Below are 25174 nucleotides of genomic sequence, written 5' to 3'. Positions count from 1 at the left end.
GTCAAGAGAAGTGCAGTGTGAAGAAGAGAGGCCACGCGTTGTATTGTTACAAGTCAAGATTTAATAAAAGAAGTGTGTTCCCGTCAAGGAGTTTCCTGCCGTCATTTTCCAATACTTCATCTGGCGTCAGAAGTGAAACGGGCTTCCAAGTATGGAGACGAGGAAGACCCGTAGGACCCACGGGATTGACCGCGAGGAAGACCTGGACAACTCGGAGCCGCTGGTGGCGGGGGGTGAGGAAGAGGACTTGCCCACGCTGCAGGGTCCGTCGACGGCGCCGGCCGAGCGACCGGGGACAGACGCCGGGCTTCGTGAGGCGCACTCCCGACTGGCGGAGCTGCTGCTCGCCGCCGCGTCCATCTTGGCGGAGATCAGCTCGTCGGGAGGAGCGGGGACGGTGGGGGACATTTTACAAGGTCGCCCCGCAGATTCCCGCCAAAACGAATGGGGGATTCCCGCCATTGCGCCTGGGCCTACTTTTGGCGGGAACGGCGAGCGCCACGTGGTGGTGGGTTCCCAAGCGCGCGCATCGACGTCATCAGCGCGCGAGGGGGTCCGCCATCTTACGTCTGCTGCTGGAGCCGCCATCTTAGACACCGACGGACAGGCGGAGAGGAACCACGAGGCGGATGACTTCATTTTTCAGCAGCGCCTGCCCACGTTGTCAGCCTTCAAGGCGGAAGGCGGAGACTGGGGCCAATTTCAGCGAAGGTTTTTGGCGCATCAAGAGATGTCAGCGTGGTCCGATGCTACAGCGCTGCGGGCATTGCCCGCCATGCTGGACGACGATGCGCTCGCGGCCTTCAGGGCTGCACGGAAGTCGGACCGCTCCACGCTGAAGGATGCGCTGGGTTTGTTGGCCAGGGTCTACGGGCCTCCCTCTACATGCCGCCATCAGTTCTATGCAAGACGGAAAGCGGCCACGGAGACCGCGCTGGCCTATCGCACGGCGTTGCTGGCTCTTGCTGATGCTGCGTTCCCTCGGATGGACGAGGAGGGCCAAGACGCGATGGTTTTGGAGCAGCTGCTCAAGTTGGCGCAGGACCTGGGGGTCCCTATCAACACAGCTGACGACATTGATATTTCTTCTTTGAGAGTCGCCACGAGTATTCAAGCGCACGAGGCCCTACAACGGAAGCAAGGCGTTGGTTGCAACGCTGCTGTCGTCGCAGCCCCGGGGTTGGTGGTCGCCGAACCCCAAGTCGTCAGCCCACGAGAGGAGGCGTTCGCCACGGGACGACCAGGGGACTGGAGGCCGGGGGCCCGGTCGCCTCTGCGATCGGGCCGAAAGTCGGAGCAACCAAGATCTACTCCGACCCTCGTCACGTGCTATAACTGCGGCCTCCGGGGCCACGTGGCGTCCGGGTGCCGCGCTCCGCGGCAGCGCGCCATGGGAGCTCGGCTGGACGACGACCGAGAGCCCAAGTCATCTCTACAATCCCCGGCAAGTCGCGGCACCTCACACGCTCGGCCTGTTTATTCGGCACACATGGGACGCCGCGTTGCGGCGGAGGAGGGCCGGTTAAGGTTCGGGGATTCGGTTCGGCGAGGGGGGTTCGGCCGGGACCAGGGAGACATTGAATGGGCGGAATTGGGGCATAGAATTGTGGCTGCTTCGGCGGGTTCGTCCGTTGTTACGGGATCTATTGATGGGGTTGAGATTAGGGTGTTAGTGGACACGGGGGCATCGGCAACTATTATATCGGACCTCATTTATAATATTCTTCCAGTCCAATGTCGTCCGCTGCTTCCAGTTGATGTGCCATTTTACGCCACTAATGGGGGATCGTTGGGCATTATCGGTCAGGTTAGGGCGTCCATTTGCATTGGAGATATCAAATTATCGGGACCCGTTTTCGTTTCGTCTTCTTTGGCAGTTCCGTGTCTTTTGGGCACTGACTTTTTGGCTAAAATGCCCATTAAAATTCTTATCGATCAACGATGCATTGAACTGCCATCGGGTCGCCGGATTTCATTTTTGACGGGCCCTACTGACATTCGGACGGCGTGCGCTACGATACAAGCGGTGGCGACGCAGACAGTGCAAGTGCCCCCGGGTTCACAGATGTTGATTCCCCTCCGGTTGCGAAAACCATGGGTGAGGGAGGCTTCGGGACAGAGTATGCTTTTGGGTCCTTCTAACAAGGCTGTCGGGGGTCTTGATTTATCGGTGGCTCACACTTTGGTGCGGGCTGACAGGGATCCGTTTGTGATGGTTTTGAACGCGGGGTCGCGACCAGCTGTCATCCCGCAGGGCACCGTGCTGGCTCACGCGGCGCAGGTTCCTGGGGATGATGGGTTGGTTGCGCAGGTGGGCTCGAGCCCCGCGCGGAACGTTGAGCCAAGGGAAGCCCTTGAGTGGGTCCATTCGTTATGTGCCGCCTCGGACGATTTGTCGGCGGCGCAGTTGGGTGCGCTGCGCGAGTTGCTCATTGAATTCTCTGATGTATTCAGTAAACATAAGTATGACATTGGATGCACGGATTTGTTGCACCATCACATTGAAACGGGCGATGCGGCGCCGGTCAGGCTAAATCCCTTCCGACTGAGTCCCGTGGAGAAGGAACATGTTCAGTCGGCTGTTAACGATATGCTAGAAGCCGATATTATTTCGCCCTCCTCTAGCCCGTGGGGAGCGCCTATTGTGCTGGTTAAGAAGCAGGACAGGTCCCTGCGATTCTGCGTTGATTTCCGTCGCCTGAATAAGATCTCTGTGGCTGACGCGTATCCGCTCCCCAGGATGGATGAGTCCCTCGATGCATTGTCTGGTGCGCGTTATTTTTCGACTCTTGATTTGTTATCGGGGTTTTGGCAGTTGCCGCTCGACGAAGAGTCGAAACCTAAGACGGCATTTCGGACTCCAGGGGGGCTGTTCCAGTTTAACCGGTTACCCATGGGACTTCACTCCTCTCCAGCGACGTTTCAGCGACTTATGGAGCTGGTTTTGTCGGGCTTGCAGTGGGATACATGCTTGATTTATATGGACGATGTCATTGTTTTCAGTAAAACGTTTGAGGAACACCTCCGGCGATTGAGAGGGGTGTTCTTGCGAATGCGATCGGCTAAGTTGAAATTTAAACCGGCCAAATGTCACCTCCTTCGTAGGTCCGTTAGATACTTGGGTCACATTGTCGATTCTTCGGGGATCTCCACCGATCCCGCGAAGACGGATTGTGTCGGTTCGTGGCCGACACCTACGTCCGTTTCCGACGTGCGTAGTTTCATCGGGTTTGCTTCTTATTATCGGCGGTTCGTTGAGCACTTCGCCACTATTGCAAAACCCTTGCACGCTCTAACGGCGAAGGGAGTGAAGTTCAAATGGGGACCAGAGGAGGAGGCCGCGTTTCGCTCCCTCCGGGACGCCTTGGTGGGTGCCCCACCCTTGTGTTATCCCGATTTTGCCAGTCCCTTTTTGCTGGACACGGATGCTAGCAACACGGGCATTGGGGGGGTGCTATCCCAAGTCGTTGGGGGTGTCGAAAGAGTTGTCGCCTACGGTAGTAGGGTGTTGTCTCCGGCGGAGCAGCGCTACTGTGTCACCCGTCGCGAGCTGCTTGCCATTGTTTTTTTTGTGCAACAGTTTAGGCCATATCTTTATGGTCGTCACTTTACAGTCCGAATGGACCACGCGGCGCTACAGTATTCATTGAGGGTCGCCCAGCCCTCGGGCCAGTTGTCGCGTTGGTTGGAAGTCCTCCAGGACTATCAGTTTACGACTACGTACCGTAAGGGGTTGCGACACACGAATGCCGATTGCTTGTCGCGGTTGTTGCCTTGTGATGAATGCGCGTGTTTGTCGGGATCGGCGCGCTGTAAACCGACGCTTGCGGGGGAGATGGGGGCACTGGCTGCGACAGCGGGCGCACCGATCGGGGATGATTCCACTGCCTCTCAGGGTCGGGACTCGCTGCTCTCGCTGTCGCTCAGCGAATGGGGCCGCCTCCAGATGGCGGACAGCTCGCTGCTAGCATTGCGCCGCAAGGTTGGGGGTCCCGAGGGGGACCAGGAGCGTACCGGCTCCTATGTACTTGAGCGGGGCGTGTTATTGAAATGGGACAGTTTGTCCCGGCGGAACGCACTCGTGGTGCCTTCCGCTGTGAGGGGGAGGGTTGTCTTTGCGGCACACGAACGCCTCTTGCACTTGGGAGTTAACAAGACGCTTGCCCTGCTTCAGCGTGACTATTACTGGCCGGGAATGGGAAGTGATGTGGTGCATATTCTGAAGGGGTGCGTTGAGTGCGCCAGGCGTAAACCACCGGCCGTGGCAGCTAATCCACCGCTGCAATCTATTCAGGTCTCGCGTACCAACGAGCTCGTTGCACTCGATATTTTGGGGCCCTTCCCAGTCACGCCGAGAGGGAATAAATATTTGTTAGTGGGGGTCGAATACTTTACCCGATGGCCTATGGCGTGGCCTCTCGCTAACCAGTCGGCAGCGGCTGTGACGGATGCCTTCGTCCAGGGCTATGTCCTGGACAAAGGGGCTCCCGAACGCCTGCTGACCGACCAAGGTAAAAAATTTTCGAGTAAATTGTTGCAAGAGGTGTGCGATCTGTTGGGTACCAAGAAGGTGCGTACCTCCCCGTACCACCCGCAGACTGACGGGATGGTGGAGAGACTCCACAAAACCTTGACTTCCATGCTGTGCCAGCAGGTGTGCGAGGCACATGTAGATTGGGACCTGCAGGTCCCGGGAGTCCTTGCTGCGTATAGAATGGCCCCCCATGCAGCTACGGGGTTTTCCCCATTCTATTTGATGTACGGTCGGGAAGCTGACCCGCCAATAGAAACGCAACTTGGCCTGTCCGCTCCACGAACTAATTCTAATTTGGCAGAACATATTAAGTTTAATATTCACAAGCTGACAGAGGCGAGGGAGGCCGCGCGGCTTAATTCGCGGGCTCGCCAAATTGCTAATGAACGGTTGCGGGCACGGAAGGTGTCCATGCACGAATGGAAACCAGGTGACAGGGCCTGGCTGCATTGCCCTCAGGCGCCCTTGGCTACGTCGCCTAAATTGTTGAGACCGTGGAGGGGACCCGTGGAGGTCGTGCGCGTTGCACGGCCCCAGTGCGTTCAGATAAAGTGAGGAAAGCGCCGGTGGTACGTTCACCCCTCCCGACTGAAACCGTTCTCGCCTCCATATGGCCTCCCCTTGTGTCGTGATGGCCGGGCGTGTGACGTGACCGGCGACCCAGAGGGGGAAATGTCTCTGCCTGATCCACACGTATTTTCGCCTGATCTGCTCCCAGGTGTCTCGGAACTGACAGCTGCCGATCACCGGCGGCCGGATCTCCGCGGCGGGGCCGGCCCTTTCAGGCCCGTTCCGCGCCGTCTGGAGCAGCCGGAACCGCCGGACGGTCGTCAGTGTCCCGCCCCATACGATGGACCAGCCAGACGGACTCGCGCCAGGTCGTGCTACTTTGCATGACCTGCCTCGTGAGGAGTCGGGGCAGTTGGAGCGCCTCGTCACTGCGTGTAGTCGCAGGGACGTGGGGCGCGTTCGTTTCGAATTTGCTCGTATCGTGTTATTGTTGACTTTTCGGGTTCATTGTCAATCTGTACATAGTTATTCTTGTTGTTGTTGTTGTTGTGTTATGTTGTGTTATGTTACGGGGCACATTGTCGTTTTATCGTCGCGGTTGGTTGTTGTTAGCAGCCGGGCCGGCTGCGAGCTATGTGGGAGGGGGTGATGTAGTGGTGATACGCGCTGGGTGTATATGTCGTGTGCCAGCGCGTATGTACGGGTGTGTGTGTGGTGACGCGCGCTGACGGGGAGGAGCAGGCGTCAGTGCGCGGGTGGGGGTAGTGCTGCTGATTGGCTGTGTGCCGGTGACGCGCCCAGAGGGAGTGATCGGGTAGCAGCGCGGTGTGATTGGTTGGGGAGTGGAAACACGCGCTGAGCGGAACCGGATCGTGGGGATAGAGCGTGGGGATTGGGTAACTGAGGAGCGGTGCCGACGTTGAGGTCCGCATCCGCTCCGTCTCCCGGGAAGAAGGGGTATATAAGGTGATGCACAGAGGAGCAGGGGGCAGAAGTGGAACCATCTAAGAATGAAGAGGAAGGTGCAGAGATAGAGCCCGGAGAGGAGAGTAATGGAGAGTAGAAGCTGAGTAATGTATAGTGTGTAGCCAGCGAGATAGAACGGTCTACACGAGCTGAGTAATGTATAGTGTGTAGCCAGCGAGATAGAACGGTCTACACGAGCTGAGTAATGTATAGCGTGTAGCCAGCGAGATAGAACGGTCTACACGAGCTGAGTAATGTGTAGTGTGTAGCCAGCGAGAGAGAACGGTCTGCACGAGCCGAGTATGCATACGGTGTAGCCAGCGAGAGAGGAAGGTCTGCACGAGCCGAGTATGCATACGGTGTAGCCAGCGAGAGCGGGGCAAAGTCTACACGAGGCGAGTGGAGAGTGTAGCAGAGGCGCAGAGTCTACACGAGGCGAGAGAGGAGTGTAGCCGAGGCGCGGAGTCTACACGAGGCACAGAGAGCCGGCAGCACAGAATCCTGAGTCAAGAGAAGTGCAGTGTGAAGAAGAGAGGCCACGCGTTGTATTGTTACAAGTCAAGATTTAATAAAAGAAGTGTGTTCCCGTCAAGGAGTTTCCTGCCGTCATTTTCCAATACTTCACTAGTAACACGGGCATTGGGGGGGTGCTCTCACAGGTCGTTGAGGGAGTTGAACGGATGGTCACCTATGGTATCAGGGTTTTGTCGCCTACGGAACAGCGCTACTGCGTCACCCGTCGCGAGTTGCTGGCTATTGTTTTTTTGTGCAGCAATTTTGACCTTATCTCTATGGCCGTCATTTAACGGTCCGGACGGACCACGCGGCGCTTCAGTATTCATTGAGGGTCGCCCAGCCCTCGGGCCAATTGTCACGGTGGTTGGAAGTCCTCCAGGACTATCAATTTACGACCACTTACCGTAAGGGGTTGCGCGACACCAACGCGGATGCCCTGTCGCGGTTGTCGCCTAGTCCTGAATGTGCGTGCTTGATGGGGTCGGCGCGCTGTAAACCGCCAGGTGCTGTGCCCGAGAGTGAGTTGGTCGCGGCCACGAATGCGCCGATGGTTGACGTTCCCGCTACCCCTGCGGGCGGGGACTCGCTACTCTCACTGTCTCTCATTGAGTGGGGCCGACTCCAGATGGCTGACAGCTCCCTGCTCGCGTTGCGTCGTAGGGCGGGGGGTCCCGAGGAGGGTCGAACACGGGCTGGCTCCTGGCTGCTCAAGCAGGGCCTGCTAATGAGGTGGGACAATATGTCCCGGCGGCACGTACTCGTCGTGCCTTCCGCTATGCGGGGCAAAGTTGTTTTGGCTGCACACGAACGCCTCTTACATCTGGGGGTAAACAAAACGCTTGCTCTGCTCCAGCGGGACTATTATTGGCCGGGGATGGGGAGCGATGTGGTCAATATACTGAAGGGGTGTGTGATTGCGCCAAACGGAAACCACCGCCCTTTGCGCCAAATCCACCGCTGCAGTCTATTCAGGTCTCGCGCACCAATGAGCTCGTTGCGCTGGATATTTTGGGGCCTTTTCCTGTCACGCCTAGGGGTAACAAGTACCTGTTGGTTGGTGTGGAATACTTTACCCGATGGCCTATGGCATGGCCACTCGCCAACCAGTCAGCGGCGGCCGTGGCGGACGCTTTTGTCCAAGGCTACGTCTTGGACAAGGGGGCTCCCGAACGCTTGCTGACCGACCAGGGAAATAATTTTTCGAGTAAATTGCTGCAGGAGGTGTGCGACCTTTTGGGTACTAAAAAGGTGCGTACCTCCCCGTACCACCCACAGACTGACGGGATGGTGGAGCGACTCCACAGGACTTTAACCTCCATGTTGTGCCAGCAGGTGTGCGAGGCACAGGTTGACTGGGACTTGCAGGTCCCGGGGGTCCTCGCCGCGTATAGAATGGCCCCCACGCAGCTACGGGGTTTTCCCCATTTTATCTGATGTATGGTCGGGAGGCCGATCCGCCCATGGAGACTCAGCTGGGACTTTCCGTGCCACGGCCTAATTCCAAATTGACCGACCATATTAAATTTAACATTGCTAAACTCGCCGAGGCACGGGAGGCAGCACGGCTTAATTCGAGATCTCGGCAAGTCGCCAACGAGCGCTTGCGTGCACGGAAGGTGTCCGTGCACGATTGGAAACCGGGCGATAGGGCCTGGCTGCACTGCCCTCATGCACCTTTGGCTACGTCACCTAAATTGTTGAGGCCATGGCGGGGACCCGTGGAGGTCGTGCGGGTTGCACGCCCCCAGTGTGTTCAGATAAAATGGGGAAAGCGCTGGTGGTACGTTCACCCCTCCCGGCTAAAACCGCTCTCGCCACCATATGGCCTTCCTTTGTGTCGTGATGACCGAGCAGGTGATGTGACCGACGACCCGGGGAGGGAGATTCCTTCGCCTGATCCTCAAATGTTTTCGCCTGATCCGCTCCCAGGTGTCCGGGAACTGACGGCTGCCGACCACCGGCGACCAGATCCCCGGGGCACGGCCGGTTCTTCCAGGCCCGAACCGTGCCTTCCTGGGCTGCCGGTACCACCGGACGGTCGACAGCGTCTCGTCCCGTACGACGGACCGGCCAGGCGGACTCGCGCTAGGTCGTGCAACTTTTCCTGACCGAATAAATGGGGTGGGGATGCGGGCCGATGCGGCCGGAGCGTCTCGTCACTACGTTCCCCGTCCGCTCGACCGCTTTATCACCTGTTCAAGGAGCGTGCGGAAGGGGGATCGGTAGTCAAGGAGACACTGGACACGTTTTTTTTCGGAATAGCTTTATTGTGTTGCTCGTCGGTTTGTACATAGGTTGTGTTGTGTTGTTGTGTTGTTGTGTTGTTGTGTTGCGTTGTTGTTGTGTTACGGGGCACACTTCGGGAGTGGGGTTTTTTTTGTTGGTTTGTTGTTGTTTGGCAGCCGGGCCGGCTGCGAGCTATGTGGGGGGGGGGGGGGGGGTGATGTAGTGGTGATACGCGCTATTGGTAGGGATCGTGGGGTAGCGCGTGGTGATTGGCTGTGTGTTGGTGACGCTCGCTGACGGTGAGGGATCGTAGGTCAGCACGGGATCATGGGTTATGTGATGGTAAATTGGCTGTGTGTTGGTGATGCGCGCTGACAGTGATGGATCGTGTGGCAGCGCGTGGTGATTGGTTATGTGCGCTGACACAAGAAGGGATCGTGTGGCAGCGCGTGATGATTGGTCGGCTAGGGTGGGTGCTCACATCGCGGTCCGCATAGGCTCCGTCTCCTTGGAGCGGAGGGCTATATAAGGCGGTGCGCGCGGGCGCTCGGGGAGAAGTTGGTGACCAGTGAAGACGGAAGACGGAGGAGGAAGAGATAGGGCCCTGAGACACCTAGTCCCGCTGTCCTTGTAAGGACCGGGGCCTTGTGTGGCTCAGAGGCGGGACCTTGGGACCCGGGGGCCAGACGTCCGTGTGAGGACCGGGTCGCGGGACCCAGTGGTCGGGATTCGTACCCAAGCTGGGGTGGGTCTAGAGGTTCCCCCGGATGCTACGGGGCTGGAATGCCCGTCTGTGTGTAGCCGGGTGGAACGGGTAGCGTGAGCTGTAGTAACCACCAGTGTCAGGTGGAACGTGTAGCGTGAGCTGTAGATACCACACGTGTCAGGTGGAACGTGTAGCGTGAGCTGTAGTGACAACACGTGTTATTGTGACAACCCAAGTGTGAATAAAGTGTGCTACCTGTCAAGTGGTCTCCCGCCGTAGTTTACTATACTACACATACATACAGACATTATATTAATGCATATTACATACAGACATGTTATATACTCACGAGCATAGTGTGATTCTTAGAGGACCACGGTGTGAAGCTAAGAATTTGAATGAGTTCATCTTCTTGGTTCTTTCGGTAAAGTCCTTCTATGTAACTTACCGAAAGAACCAAGAAGATGAACCCCTGCAGTCACGAAAGCTTTAAATCGAATTTCGAATGAGATTCGAATATCACACTTCAATGTACTTCGTTCTAATCTGTAACACTAGTTTATGATGTAAATTTATAGCGTTAAAATGTATCGCTCATAGCTTATATTGTTAGAGTTCACAACATTATAGTTTACTATAACACTAGTTTGTAGTGTTATTTTAAAGCGTTACAATGTATAGCTCATAGTTTAAAGGTTATATTGTTAGAGTTTATAATGTTAGAGTATGCAATGTGAGTTTACAATTTGAGAGTTTGTTGAAGTGCCATGTTCTCGTGGGACCCGACACGGATTTGGAAATAATTGCTATGATCATGTCTGAGCTGGGATGAGCGACGAATGTTTACTTTGTTTAATCATAACTGTGTGTAGGTTAATGTCATCGGGGCTTAGTGAATACTACTCATGAATGAACTCATACTTATTTCGGTAGAAATTTGAAATCGTGTTGGTAGAACAAGTCGCCTGACTTTTCAAGACGAATTGGTATCTTCAAGTGCGTCCGTAAATATATTGCTATAATGCACAGCATAGGGAAGGCTGCCTTGTTCGGGAGATGTAGTTTGGCTAAGGCGCTGTGGCCGTGTGATGACACGGATTCTGAAACAATGGAGTTAAACACTCGCTGCTTGGCCCCGTCGACAGCAGCGAAGGCTGTCATATACCGCCCCATTACGAGTTGGCTGTTTGGGGCTGTATAATGTGTTTAGTTGAAGGTGGTAGGTGTTGTTTTCTTCTAACAGCTACTAACGTGCGTGTGTTGTCTGTTTTTAGGATTTGGCCATTGATGTTGTTCTTTTTATTGGGCGTTTTTTTGTTGAGTTCTGTCACTTGAGTGTTGCAGTTTGTTTAAGAATTCGTCACGTGAGCGTGGTGTTTTGATTGTGGGATTTAGTTTTTGTCACAATTTGTGATTCTTATAATAATTGGAACGATTCATAATCTCATGAGTTTATGATTCTGTGTGTGTATTTATACAAATATATTCCGTCTTTTGTTTTTCGATTACATATCGCAGTGAAAATCGTGATTGTAATATGACCATGTTGTAATTGTAATAATTGTATCCGATCCTTGCATGTACACTATACATACATATTAGCGATTCTTATACGACCACACTGTGATTCTAATGCTTCTAATGATATTATAATACCTACTAATACACTAGTTTATTATCGTTTAATGTTTAGTGTTATCGTTTATAGTATTAGTTTACATGTTATAGAGTACAGTTTATCCCCGACATACTTATGGATTAGGGACTGGTACGTTGATGAAGGATTAACTACGGGGACCTTTCCCCTCAAGGAACACGTGTTAATCGGGTAGACAGCCAAGATGCTGCCGGTTAAGGGCACACTTGTGTGACGGAGATCCTCCACCTGAAAATCTCTTAACATGTTTTTTCTAGGAACATTATGAAATAAAGACCGTACAAACATTTGTTAAAAATACGTTTTTATTCATCTGCAATCATTTTTACGTCAAAACTCGAAGGGAATATGTATTATGTCTTATGTTCACACATTTCCAGTACAATGCAAACCATTTCCGTTCCAGGAATACCAAAGCGTTAAAATATAATTCCCCATGATTTCCTTATTAGTTCACCACATTTGTTCACTCTGCGTCTATGTTGAAGTCAAGGCCATATATCCAACGAACGCGTCATCAATGTACATCCTGAAAACCGGCTATCTAAAGCCGATTAATACCAATCAAAAAAAGCTAAAATGTTGAGTAAAGATGTACCTACAGACGCATTCCAACTTTAGCTCAACAGGAACACTTAACGACTACAATTGAACCCTCTCACAACCAGTGCTCTTCACACCACTTCGGCAAGTAATCCGATAACATTACAAACCACCACTGTGCACGTCACGAAACTCTCCCAAAAACTGTAGAACTAAAACGGTAAAAATTATAACCAAAAAGTACTCTATACCGATTAAAAGGTATAACCACATGCAATATTATGTTTCAGTCACCCCGAGCTCTCTGGTTGACTCTCGAGCCACTCCATTACATCCAGCCATCTCTCGGGATCCAACTGCATGGGATCGAAGGTGAAAACTTCTTCAGGACTCATTGCAGCACCTTGAATTTCAACTTTTGATTTCAGTTTCCTATCATTGTGAACCTTCTGATGCCTGTTCATGGTTGATGACCGTGCAAATGCCTTCCCACACACAGGGCACAGGAATGGCGTTTCGCCCGTGTGTGTTCTCTGATGGTTCTGAAGAGTTGACGAGTGTGCAAATGTCTTACCACACACAGGGCACAGGAATGACTTCTCGCCCGTATGTGTTTTCTGATGGCGTTGGCAGTTTGCTGAAAGTGAAAATGCCTTCCCACACACAGAACACAGGAACGGCTTCTCGCCCGTGTGTGTTCTCTGATGAGTTTGAAGAGTTGATGCCCGTGTAAAGGCCTCCCCACACACAGAGCACAGGAATGGCTTCTCGCCCGTGTGTGTTCTCTGATGACTCTGAAGATGTGATGACTGTGCAAATGCCTTCCCACACACAGAGCACGGGAATGGCTTCTCACCAGTGTGTTTTCTCTCGTGACTCTGAAGATGTGACGAGTGTGCAAATGTCTTCCCACACACAGGGCACAGGAACGTCTTCTCGCCCGTGTGTGTTCTCTGGTGTCTCTGAAGATGTGATGGCCATGAAAATGTCTTCCCACACACAGAGCAATTGAATGGCTTCTTGCCTCCGTGTACGTGGGGCTGTGGAGAGCGTCTCTGCTCCATGTGAGCGTAGTAACAGCAGCGGTGTTATCGAGTCAAAAGTACGCTATCGGCAGCAAGGATGTTTAGCGTTGAGTTTTGGATTTTGTTAACTGCTAAAACAAGAACGACACTCGCGTTTAACCGAGACGCCAAAAAATCCCACTAATTTGACGACGAACACGTTCCGCAAAAATAGACACTTACTTGGAGATTCACGGTATATCGATGTCTGGAACCCGTCTGAAGATGTCGCCACGAACTCTCCCGACGCAAAGTCGCCTTACTGTCGACACAGCAATTGTGATCGCCAGGCTGCGTTGTCTCGCGGTTGAAGGGCGATCAGCAGAGCGACGAGTCGAGCGTCCAACCTCATCAAGTTCCCTCTCGAAATGGCATTGAGCTCTGCTTCTGAGCCGCCTTATAACTCCCCCCCTAGGATCCAATCCTTTGTCTTTCAGGATATTTGCATTCGATTGTTAATTTTGGAAGGTACAATCCGCATGTATAATAACATACCGAAGAGTAATGTGCCCATTGTGCTTCATGCATGAATATGTAAGTGCATCTCAGTGTGTAATTGTGCGCTTATTTTGAATAAATGGAAAAACATTGTCCTCGATTTAAAGTGAATGCGGAGAAATTACAATGTAACTTTAGAAAAGGAAGAGAGCGGCCTTCTCGACGAGGGAGTGAAACCCAATGGGTAATATTCGTTTACAGCGTTACAATGGATAGGTTGTAGTTCATAGGTTATAATATTATATTTCACTATGATAGAGCTTAACATGTGAGAGTATACAATATCAGAGTTGATCAAACGCGACGATCAAAGGCGTCAATCGGGTGAGTTTGATCAGAGGCTTTAGTCAAAGGCGTCATCACATCACGGAACACCACCTCCCTGCGTTTATTACAGCAACAGAAGCAACTACAGCAGCAACAACAGCAGCGACAACAACAGCAGCAACATCACATTTCGAGGGCGACGCAGCTACTTCAGATTCTGCTGCCAAGCTGTTTGTAGTCAGGACCTGCTCTCGCAGGACCCCACACGTCTTTGGAAATGATTGCGATGATCATGGCTGAGCTGAGAATTAAGTCACTCAAGATTAATTCTAGATTTGAAGCTTTAGTGACTGCAAGGATTCATATTTCCGTTCCAGGAATACCAAAGCTTTCATTCCCAATGATTTCCTTATTAGTTCACCACATTTGTTCACTGTGCGTCTATGTTGCAGTCAAGGCCATATCCAACGAACGCGTCATCAATGTACATCCTGAAATCGTCTATCTAAAGTCGATTAATACCAATCATAAAAAGCTATATACTTGAAAAAAAAACGTTTAAAATGTTGAGTAAAGATGTACCTACAGACGCATTCCAACTTTAGCTCAACAGGAACACTTAACGACTAAAATGTAACCCTCTCACAACCAGTGCTCATCACACCACTTCGGCAAGTAATCCGATAACATTACAAACCACCACTGGGCACGTCATTAAACTCTCATAAAAACTGCAAAACTAAAATGGTCAAAATTACACACAAAAGTACTCGATACGGCTTAATAGGTATAACCACATGACATAATCTTTTTTCAGTCACCCCGAGCTCTCTGGTTGACTCTCGAGCCACTCCATTACATCCAGCCATCTCTCGGGATCCAACTGCATGGGATCGAAGGTGGAAACTTCGTCAGGACTCATTGCAGCACCTTGAATTTCAGCTTTTGATTTCATTTTCCTATCATTGTGGACCTTCTGATGCCTGTTCATGGTTGACGAGTGTGCAAATGCCTTCCCACACACAGAGCACAGGAACGGCTTCTCGCCCGTGTGTGTTTTCTTATGAGTTTGAAGAGTTGATGACTGTGCAAATGTCTTCCCACACACAGAGCACAGGAATGGCTTCTCGCCCGTGTGTGTTCTCTGATGACTCTGAAGATGTGATGACTGTGCAAATGCCTTCCCACACACAGGGCACAGGAATGGCTTCTCGCCCGTGTGTGTTTTCTGATGACTCTGAAGATGTGATGACTGTGCAAATGCCTTCCCACACACAGGGCACAGGAATGGCTTCTCGCCCGTGTGTGTTTTCTGATGACTCTGAAGATGTGATGACTTTGCAAATGTCTTCCCACACATAGGGCACAGGAATGGCTTCTCGCCCGTGTGTGTTCTCTGATGAGTTTGAAGAGTTGATGAGTCTGCAAATGTCTTCCCACACACAGGGCACAGGAATGGCTTCTCGCCCGTGTGTGTTTTCTGGTGACTATGAAGATGTGATGGCCTTGAAAAGGACTTCCCACATACAGAGCAATTGAATTTCTTCTTGCCCCCGTGTGCGTGAGGCTGTGGAGAGCGTCTCTGCTCCATGTGAGCGTAGTAACAGCAGCGGTGTTATCGAGGACTATGATGGTAAGTCCCAGTTACCTGTAGCACGTGGTTTTTATGCAGAGGAGGCAGCTCCCTTATTAATTTATTTTAGTAGACGTGGCGGTGATGGGAAGAGGTAACGGTCAAGTGTGGCAGACAGCATGGATTTAGAACTGCGTTTCAGCCATATTGGTTTAAATGGGGGTCTCAACTTTATGAAATTGATGATCTCAACATGCTTACAAAAATATGACTTGTAATGTTTTACTTCCATGTGACTAATGTTTCTCAACAGCAGATCATGTTATGTGTTGAGAGGTAATTACAAGAATCTCAGAATTAGTTGTGTGAATATCCACGTGCTTCGTTCTCTAAGACATTACTCGTCCTTTGAATTAATTTTGTTTTCCGTAGCCCGGGAGTCATGGCGCCAGTCAACCACGTGGGGGGACATTATGGATGAAGTGGACCCTTTCCCAGGCCAAAGCTACGAGCATCCCTCCCCAAATGTGTGTATGGGGTCTATGGGGGTCAAACACCACATTCTCACACCATTTCACCACACCATTGCACCAAAACATCACTACAACTCACATTATCTCTTCACGTCACCTTTCTCATCACACCACCACCAACTCAATACACCGTCACAGAGCCTCAATGCGTCAATACCATCACGACACCATCTCTCCAGAACATTCCACAATTTCACCTCTCTATATCACAACACCATCTCCCAACACCATCCCTCCATCTCTCCACCATCACGTCATGCCATATCCCACTCGTGCAGGCAAATGAAGTCGCCATTCATTACCAATGAAGACAGAATGATATCAGGCAATCTCATGGATTATGTCTGTGAGCTGATTGGAAGTTGCCATTCCAGTTGGCCATTATGGGTGCTGCAATAAAATGTATCCAGATTATGGGCATCCAGATCTTTACAATGGAACATTCTATATAAACTATTGCCCGTGATGATTGTTGCCAAAAATCGCCATGAAATCGTTGTAGACTATCACTGCATTAAGTGCGTGTATTGAATTTGTGAGAATATGAGGATGTAATATGTATTTTGATAACATTAGGTGATGGTGTATATTCATACGTTTGCTAGCATGTTTGCATGAGTTAATGTGCATTATTGCATCCGTACATAGATGTGCCAGTATGCATTTTTGTTTGTCTATGTGCCCGTCCATGTTTGTGTGCCTGCGAGAATGGATGTTGTCCTGAGTGTGCATGTCTAAATGGGCATGTGCTTATCTTCGCGTGAACAGAGGAGCATTGGGGAGGTGAAGAACTTCAGCGGAGTGAAGCGTCTCCAGGAGGACAAGCGCCTTGCGAAGGAGAAATGCACAATGGAAGAGAAGCGCCCCAATGAGGTGAAGCGCCTCGCCAAGTTGAAGCACCAAACGGAGCAGAAGTGCCTTCGAAACAAAATACTCAAAGACGTGAAACGCGTCATGGAAAAGCGCCTCCTTGAAGAAACGCGCTTCATGGAGGAGAAGCGCCTTCGCGAGGTGAAGCGTCTCAAGGAGAAGCATCTGGAGGAAGAGAAGCGCCTCATAGATGTGAAGCGGGTCAAGGAAGAGAGGCGCCTCATGGGGGAGAAGCGGGTGGAAGAAGAGAAGCGCCTTGTCGAGGAGCAGCGCCTCATTGAGGTGCAGCGGGTCGAGGAAGAGAAGCGCCTCGTTGAGGTGAAGCGTCAAGAGGAGGAGGAGGAGCACTTGATGGAGAAGCGTCTTGTGGAGCAAAAGCGCCTCGAGGAGGAAGAGCGCCTCGCCAAGATCGAGCGACAATGGCTCCAGACCGCTACCTCCAGCAGTACCACCACCACTGACACCACCTCCGCCACCACCACCACCACGTCCTCCAATCCTGTGTGGGGCCCAATAGCTCCGAGCTTTGGAGAAGAGGGCTTCCAAGAAGATAAAGCAAACTCCGGAGTCGCTGAACCACGGTAAACCACTCTGCGTGTGCGCCCTGTGTGTTTATTTTTGTTATTTATTGCCATGCTTCTCACGCAGCATCAGCCTTACTCGGTCTCAAAACTTTTTTTCAGGAGGATTCTGCCAAGTTTGCTCGCATTTTGCAAGAAAGTTGCTACTGTTTGCGATCCAAATTGAACGATTTGCATTGCTTGTGTGGGTTCAGTAACAGGGAGAAGGCTGCAGAACATTCCCAGAACATGTGGCTGCATAATCCACACGGAGAATGTGGCCAAACGTGGAAATCAAACCCAGGTCAATGTTGCTGTGACGCACAGGTGCTCAAGCCCTGTCGCGCTCTCAAAATACACAGACACTGCAAACCCCATGTGTACATTCCGCTATTCTGTGGACAGATTTATTTTTCATAACTGAATTCTGGGTTAGACCACGTAACAAAGTGGGCATATCTTCACCATGTAACCCTCCATCCACCGTGAGATTTTCGCTGTCTATCGCCTATTTCCAGGCCAGCTGCCAAGTCGCCTTGTAATGCACAGCGCCAGCTACCACTGAGAGGGGTGTCCAATTTAAAACGCGATGAGATGAGAGATGCGAGAGGCTCATCGCATGCAATGGATGTGTTGAAGCGGCCAAATGGTCATGCATTCATTCTTCACCGCTTACAGATCAGATCTTGCTTCCCGCCTTGGCTATTATTGCTGCTGCATTGACCACACCGATCCACACCCATTCCGTCACAGTGGACGTTCAGGATCTCTATCGATGCCATTTGAAATGCTTAGGACATTATGTGCAAAAGGTCAATTAGAATATACATATAGAAAGTTTCAATCTAGATTTGAAGTTTTCGTGACTACAGGGATCCATACTCTTTGGATATATCGGTAAATTCACGTAGGTATGAAATCAAATAAATTAAATCACGACGTTTCGATGGCCATGTCGTTATTGCAAGAACGTTTCTTGCTGTGGTTTTCCCACCTGATGATGATTGCTTGTGTTGCAATCGAAACGTTGTTATTTAATTTACTATATTTTATACCTACGTGACTTTACCAAAAGAACCAAAAAATGTCAATTCTAGATTTGAAGCTTTCGTGACTGCAAGGAATCATCTTCTTGGGTTTTTTTCGGTAAAGTCACGTAGAAAGTAAAATAAAATAAAATAAAAACAAAAATCACGACGTTTCGGAGGCAACACAAGTCTCCGTCATCAGGTGGGACCGTCACAGCCAGATTAGCTGTATCAAGTGAGGCAATGATTCAAGATGTAATCCCTTAAAAGCGAGTTGAGGGGGGAGGGAGAGGGAGGGGGGAGCTCATCAGACTATGGTAGCCAATGAAAGGAACGTATCGGGAGGGAGGGGGGGCGAGGCCAAAATGGTGGGCGATGGACGTGGAAGCGCTTGTGCCCAAGCGGCCAATTACTGCACACGCCAACACATGTGCAGTAATTGGCCGCTTGGGCACAAGCGCTTCCACGTCCATCGCCCACCATTTTGGCCTCGCCCCCCCTCCCTCCCGATACGTTCCTTTCATTGGCTACCATAGTCTGATGAGCTCCCCCCTCCCTCTCCCTCCCCCCTCAACTCGATTTTAAGGGATTACATCTTGAATCATTGCCTCACTTGATACAGCTAATCTGGCTGTGACGGTCCCACCTGATGACGGAGATTTGTGTTGCCTCCGAAACGTCGTGATTTTTGTTTTTATTTTATCTTACTTTCTACGTGACTTTACCAAAAAAACCTAAGAAGACAAAAAATGTCACTTCAAATTATTCAGCTAAATTTGCACAGCAACGCCACCCACTACTGTGAAACTACAGCAGTCTGTGTGAGACACAGCTGCACCTATCTCAAGGATAGCCTGGCGCCATGAGAATGACAGCACCAATACTAAGCACACTCATTAGCCATGTCGTTATTGCTGTTTCTATTCAGCTCGAATTAATCCGCCACACATTCTACCCACGGACGATGGGAAGATGGCGATGTCTGCCGTAGCAGCAAGGTGGAACGGTGTTGTGTTGTCTCTTCACAGATCTGAGCCAGTGCAGCCCTCCTCCTCACTCGTCCAGGCCTTTGAAGTGAAGACAGAGGTTGTGGAGAAGGAGACGAAGGAAGAGGTGAAGGAGATGATGGAGGATGAGGTAGAGACAGAGGAGGAGAAATCGAAGGAAGAGAAGGCAAAGGAGGACGAGATTGTGATGGTGACAATGGAGGAGCACACGGAGGGAGAGGAGAAAGACAATACAGAGATGGAGGACAAGGAGACAACAAAGGATGAACAGATGGTCGTGGTGGAGGACATGAAGACGACGGACAAAGGGGAAACAATGGTGGTGGAGGAGGAAGAGAAGACGGTGGTGGAGATGGTGGTGCCGGAAGTTGAGGAGGAGATGAAGGAGGAAGAGATGGTGCTAGCGGAGGAGAAGAAGATGGAGAAGATGGAGGTGGTGCAGGAAGAGGAGGTAGAGGAGAAGATGGTGGTGGAGGATGAAGAAGAGGGGATGGAGGAGGATGAGACGGAGGAGAAAACGGAAGCGGTGCAGGTGGAGATGCACGAAAAGAAGAGGAAGCGAGGGGGCCTCGCTCGCGTGGCGAGAGCGATCGCCTCACTCCTCCGCCGCGTGCTGCTTTGTGGTGGCAGGTCCACCGCCCAGTAGGGGTGGTGGCGGTGGTCGTGCATCGGTGCCAAACGTGACCGCTATCACCACACTACCCGCCCACCCCGTGATACTCGCTACACACACCACACGGGTCCCCAGAGAGACGGTGCCACTGGGACCACAGCTGTGGAATGAAGCTGAGCAGCAGATGCCAGGACTACAGCGGAGAATGACTGCTGCCAGGAGACCTCACATCACACACACACACGGGACTATGTCATTAGCATAGCCGGCCCCACACTGGGCCCCTTCCATGCTGGTTTTCATCCAGGCAGTCCTCATGGGATGACCTTGCCATGGTTTCCAGGACATGGTCGTATTAGCATTTTATTGTGCTTGAATGTATGTTATGTGCAAATGCACATCATTAGTCGTAAATGCGAGGGAGGGGTTAAGAGGTGCACGTTTAATCCAGTGTTAACATTTATTTTAGCATCATATTTAAGGACACTGTTGTTGATATGAATTCGTCTGGACGTGGCACGTGCCTTGTTCTACTCGATCAACCAAATTTAGTACAATATCGGTCATACAGGAGTGTGATTTCATTCATGAGTAGTATTCACACAGCCCCGATGACACTAACCTACCTAAAGTTATGGTTAAACAAAGTAATCTTGAGTAACTTCATTCTCAGCTCAGACATGATCATCGCAATCATTTCCAAAGACGTGTGGGGTCCTGCGAGAGCAGGTCCTGACTACAAACAGCTGGGCAGCAGAATCGGAAGTAGCTGCGTCGCCCTCGAAATGTGATGTTGCTGCTGTTGTTGTCGCTGCTGTTGTAGTTGCTTCTGTTGCTGTGAAAAACGCAGGGAGGTGGTGTTCCGTGATGGGATGACGCCTTTGATTAAAGCCTCTGATCAAACTCACCCGATTGACGCCCTTGATCGTCGCATTTGATCAACTCTGATATTGCATACTCTCACATGTTAAGCTCTATCATAGTGAAACATAATATTATAACCTATGAACTACAACCTATCCATTGTAACGCTGTAAAATAATATTTCCTATTGGGTTTCACTCCCTCGTCGAGAAGGCCGCTCTCTTCCTTTTCTAAAGTTACATGCTAATTTCTCTACATTCACTTTAAATCGAGGACAAAGTTTTTCCATTTAATCAAAATAAGCGCACAATTACACACTGAGATGCACATACATATTCATGCATGAAGCACAATGGGCACATTACCCTTCGGTATGTTAATAGACATGCGGATTGTACCTTCCAAAATGAACAATCGAATGCAAATATCCTGAAAGACAAAAGATTGGATCCAAGGGGGGGAGTTATAAGGCGGCTCAGATGCAGAGCTCAATGCCATTTCGAGAGGGAACTTGATGAGGTTGGACGCTCGACTCGTCGCTCTGCTGATCGGCATTCTACCGCGAGACAACGCAGCCTGTCGAGCACAATTGCTGCAGAAGGGTTTTAGACATCAATATATAACGTGAATCTCCAAGTAAGTGTCTATTTTCGCAGATAAACTCTTAAACGTGTTTGTCGTCAAATTTATGGGATTTTTTTGCGTCTCGGTTAGACCCGAGTGTCGTTCTTTTCTTAGCAGTTAACAAAATCCAAAACTCAACGCTAAACATCATTACGGCCGATAGCATACTTTTGACTCGATAACACCGCTGCTGTTACTACGCTCACATGGAGCAGAGACGCTCTCCACAGCTCCACGCACACGGGCGAGAAGCCATTCCTGTGCCATGTGTGTGGGAAGGCATTTGCACAGTCGTCAACTCTTCAAGACCATCAGAAATCACACACGGGAGAGAAGCCATTCCTTTGCTCTGTGTGTGGGCAGACATTTGCACGGTCATCAACTCTTAAAGATCATAAGAAAACACACACGGGCGAGAAGCTATTCCTGTGCTCTGTATGTGGGAAGACATTTGCGCAGGCATCAACTCTTCAAACTCATCAGAGAACACACACGGGCGAGAAGCCATTCCTTTGCTCTGTGTGTGGGAAGACATTTACACAGTCGTCAACTCTTCAAACTCATCAGAGAACACACACGGGCGAGAAGCCATTCCTGTGCCCTGTGTGTGGGTAGACATTTACAAACTCATCACATCTTCAGAGTCACCAGAGAACAAACACGGGCGTGAAGCCATTCCTGTGCTCTGTGTGTGGGAAGGCATTTGCACAGTCGTCAACTCTTCAAACTCATCAGAGAACACACACGGGCGAGAAGCCATTCCTGTGCTCTGTGTGTGGGAAGGCATTTGCACACTCGTCAACCATGAACAGGCATCAGAAGGTCCACAATGATAGGAAAATGAAATCAAAAGCTGAAATTCAAGGTGCTGCAATGAGTCCTGACGAAGTTTCCACCTTCGATCCCATGCAGTTGGATCCCGAGAGATGGCTGGATGTAATGGAGTGGCTCGAGAGTCAACCCGAGAGCTCGGGGTGACTGAAAAAATATTAAGTCATGTGGTTATACCTATTAAGCCGTATCGAGTACTTTTGTGTGTAATTTTGACCATTTTAGTTTTACAGTTTTTGTGAGAGTTTAATGACGTGCACAGTGGTGGTTTGTAATGTTATGGGATTACTTGCCGAAGTGGTGTGATGAGCACTGGTTGTGAGAGGGTTACATTTTAGTCGTTAAGTGTTCCTGTTGAGCTAAAGTTGGAATGCGTCTGTAGGTACATCTTTACTCAACATTTTAAACGTTTTTTTTTCAAGTATATAGCTTTTTATGATTGGTATTAATCGACTTTAGATAGTCGATTTCAGGATGTACATTGATGACGCGTTCGTTGGATATGGCCTTGACTGCAACATAGACGCACAGTGAACAAATGTGGTGAACTAATAAGGAAATCATTGGGAATGAAAGCTTTGGTATTCCTGGAACGGAAATATGAATCATTGCAATCACTAAAGCTTCAAATCTATAATTAATCTTGAGTGACTTAATTCTCAGCTCAGCCATGATCATCGCAAACATTTCCAAAGACGTGTGGGGTCCTGCGAGAGCAGGTCCTGACTACAAACAGCTGGGCAGCATAATCTGAAGTAGCTGAGTCGCCCTCGAAATGTGATGTTGCTGTTGTTGTCGCTGCTGTTGTTGCTGCTGTAGTTGCTTCTGTTGCTGTAATAAACGCAGGGAGGTGGTGTTCCGTGATGGGATGACGCCTTTGATTAAAGCCTCTGATCAAACTCACCCGATTGACGCCCTTGATCGTCGCATTTGATCAACTCTGATATTGTAGACGCTTACATGTTAAGTTCTAACATAGTGAAATATAATATTATAACCTATGAACTACAACCTATCCATTGTAACGCTGTAAACGAATATTACCCATCGGGTTTCACTCCCTCGTCGAGAAGGCCGCTCTCTTCCTTTTCTAAAGTTACATTGTAATTTCTCCGCATTCACTTTAAATCGAGGACAACGTTTTTCCATTTATTCAAAATAAGCGCACAATTACACACTGAGATGCACTTACATATTCATGCATGAAGCACAATGGGCACATTACCCTTCGGTATGTTAATAAACATGCAGATTGTACCTTCCAAAATGAACAATCGAATGCAAATATCCTGAAAGACAAAAGATTGGATCCAAGGGGGGGAGTTATAAGGCGGCTCAAATGCAGAGCTCAATGCAATTTCGATAGGGAACTTGATGAGGTTGGACGCTCGACTCGTCGCTCTGCTGATCGGCCTTCTACCGCGAGACAACGCAGCCTGGCGAGTACAATTGCTGTGTCGACAGTTAGTCGACTTTCCGTCGGGAGAGTTCGTGGCGACATCTTCAGAAGGGTTCTAGACATCAATATATAACGTGAATCTCCAAGTAAATGTCTATTTTCGCAGATAAACTCTTAAACGTGTTTGTCGTCAAATTTATGGGATTTTTTTGCGTCTCGGTTAGACCCGAGTGTCGTTCTTTTCTTAGCCGTTAACAAAATCCAAAACTCAACGCTAAACATCCTTACGGCCGATAGCATACTTTTGACTCGATAACACCGCTGCTGTTACTACGCTCACATGGGGCAGAGACGCTCTCCACAGCCCCACGCACACGGAGGCAAGAAGCCATTCAATAGCTTTGTGTGTGAAGTCCTTTTCACGGCCATCACATCTTCAGAGTCATCAGAGAACACACACGGGAGAGAAGCCGTTCCTGTGCTCTGTGTGTGGGAAGACATGTGCACGGTCATCAACTCTTCAAGATCATAAGAAAACACACACGGGCGAGAAGCCATTCCTGTGCCCCGTGTGTGGAAAGTCATTTGCAAAGTCTTCAAAACGGAAGACGCATCAGAGAACACACACGGGCGAAAAGGAATTCCCATGCTCTCTGTGTGGAAAGGCATTTGCACAGTCATCATATCTTCAGAGTCACCAGAAAACACACACGGGTGAGAAGCCATTCCTGTGCCCTGTGTGTGGGAAGACATTTGCAAAGTCATCACATCTTCAGAGTCACCAGAAAACACACACGGGCGAGAAGCAATTCCTGTGCACTGTGTGTGGGAAGTCATTTGCACACTCATCAACTCTTCAAACTCATCAGAGAACACACACGGGCGAGAAGCCATTCCTGTGCCCTGTGTGTGGAAGTCATTTGCACAGTCATCAAAACGGAAGAGGCATCAGAAGGTCCACGATGATAGGAAGCTGAAATCAAAAGGTGAAATTCAAGGTGCTGCAATGATTCCTGGAGCTAATTCCACCTTCGATCCCATGCAGTTGGATCCCGAGAGATGGCTGGATGTAATGGAGTGGCTCGAGGATCAACCCGAGAGCTAGCGGTGACTGAAATATAATGTAGCATGTAGTTATACCTATTCTAGAGTACTTTTGTGTATAATTCTGACCCTTTAGTTTTACAGTTCGTTTGAGAGTTTCTTGACGTGCAGGTGGTGATTTTTGATGTTGTCGGATTACTTTGTGAAGTGGTGTGATGAGCAGTGGTTGTGAGATGATTCAATTTCGGACAATATTGTAGTGTTTAAGTCTTCCTGTTGAGCTAAAGTTGGAATGCATCTGTAGTTAGATCTTTACTCAACATTTTAAACGTTTTTTTTTCAAGTATAAAGCTTTTTTTGGTTGGTAGTACATTGATGACGCGTTCGTTGGATATATGGCCTTGACTTCAACATAGACGCAGAGTGAACAAACGTGGTGAACTAATAAAAAACTCATGGGGAATGATACTTTAACGCTTTGGTATTCCTGGAACGGATATGGTTTGCATTGTACTGTAACTGTTTGAACATAGGACATAAACATTCGGTTCGAGTTTTAACGTAAAAATTATTGCAGATTAATAAAAACGTATTTTTAACAAATGTTTGTCCGTTTATTTATTTTACAATGTTCATAGCAAAAACGTGTTTTATGCGAGTTTCAGGTGGAGGATCTTCGTCACACAAATCAGACCCTTAACCGGCAGCATCTTGGCTGTCTCTCCATTAACATGTGTCTCT

The 25174-nt window shown here is 49.8% G+C and overlaps 1 protein-coding gene and 1 pseudogene across 1 annotated transcript in view; one reads left to right on the top strand and one right to left on the bottom strand.

Annotated features, from left to right (window-relative positions):
* LOC144953346 (uncharacterized) overlaps positions 1-25174 on the bottom strand; it is a 244395-nt gene that overhangs the window by 18917 nt on the left and 200304 nt on the right. The window contains 1 exon segment of the mRNA XM_078883908.1: positions 14500-15030. Coding sequence (XP_078740034.1) covers positions 14500-15030 — 531 coding nt within the window.
* LOC144953324 (uncharacterized) lies at positions 15503-24366 on the top strand (annotated as a pseudogene).

The sequence above is a fragment of the Lampetra fluviatilis genome, chromosome 74, assembly GCF_964198595.1.
Source record: "Lampetra fluviatilis chromosome 74, kcLamFluv1.1, whole genome shotgun sequence".
Lineage (NCBI taxonomy): Eukaryota > Metazoa > Chordata > Hyperoartia > Petromyzontiformes > Petromyzontidae > Lampetra > Lampetra fluviatilis.
The sequence above is the reverse complement of the archived record's forward strand: the minus strand, read 5'-3'. Positions and strand labels throughout refer to the sequence as shown.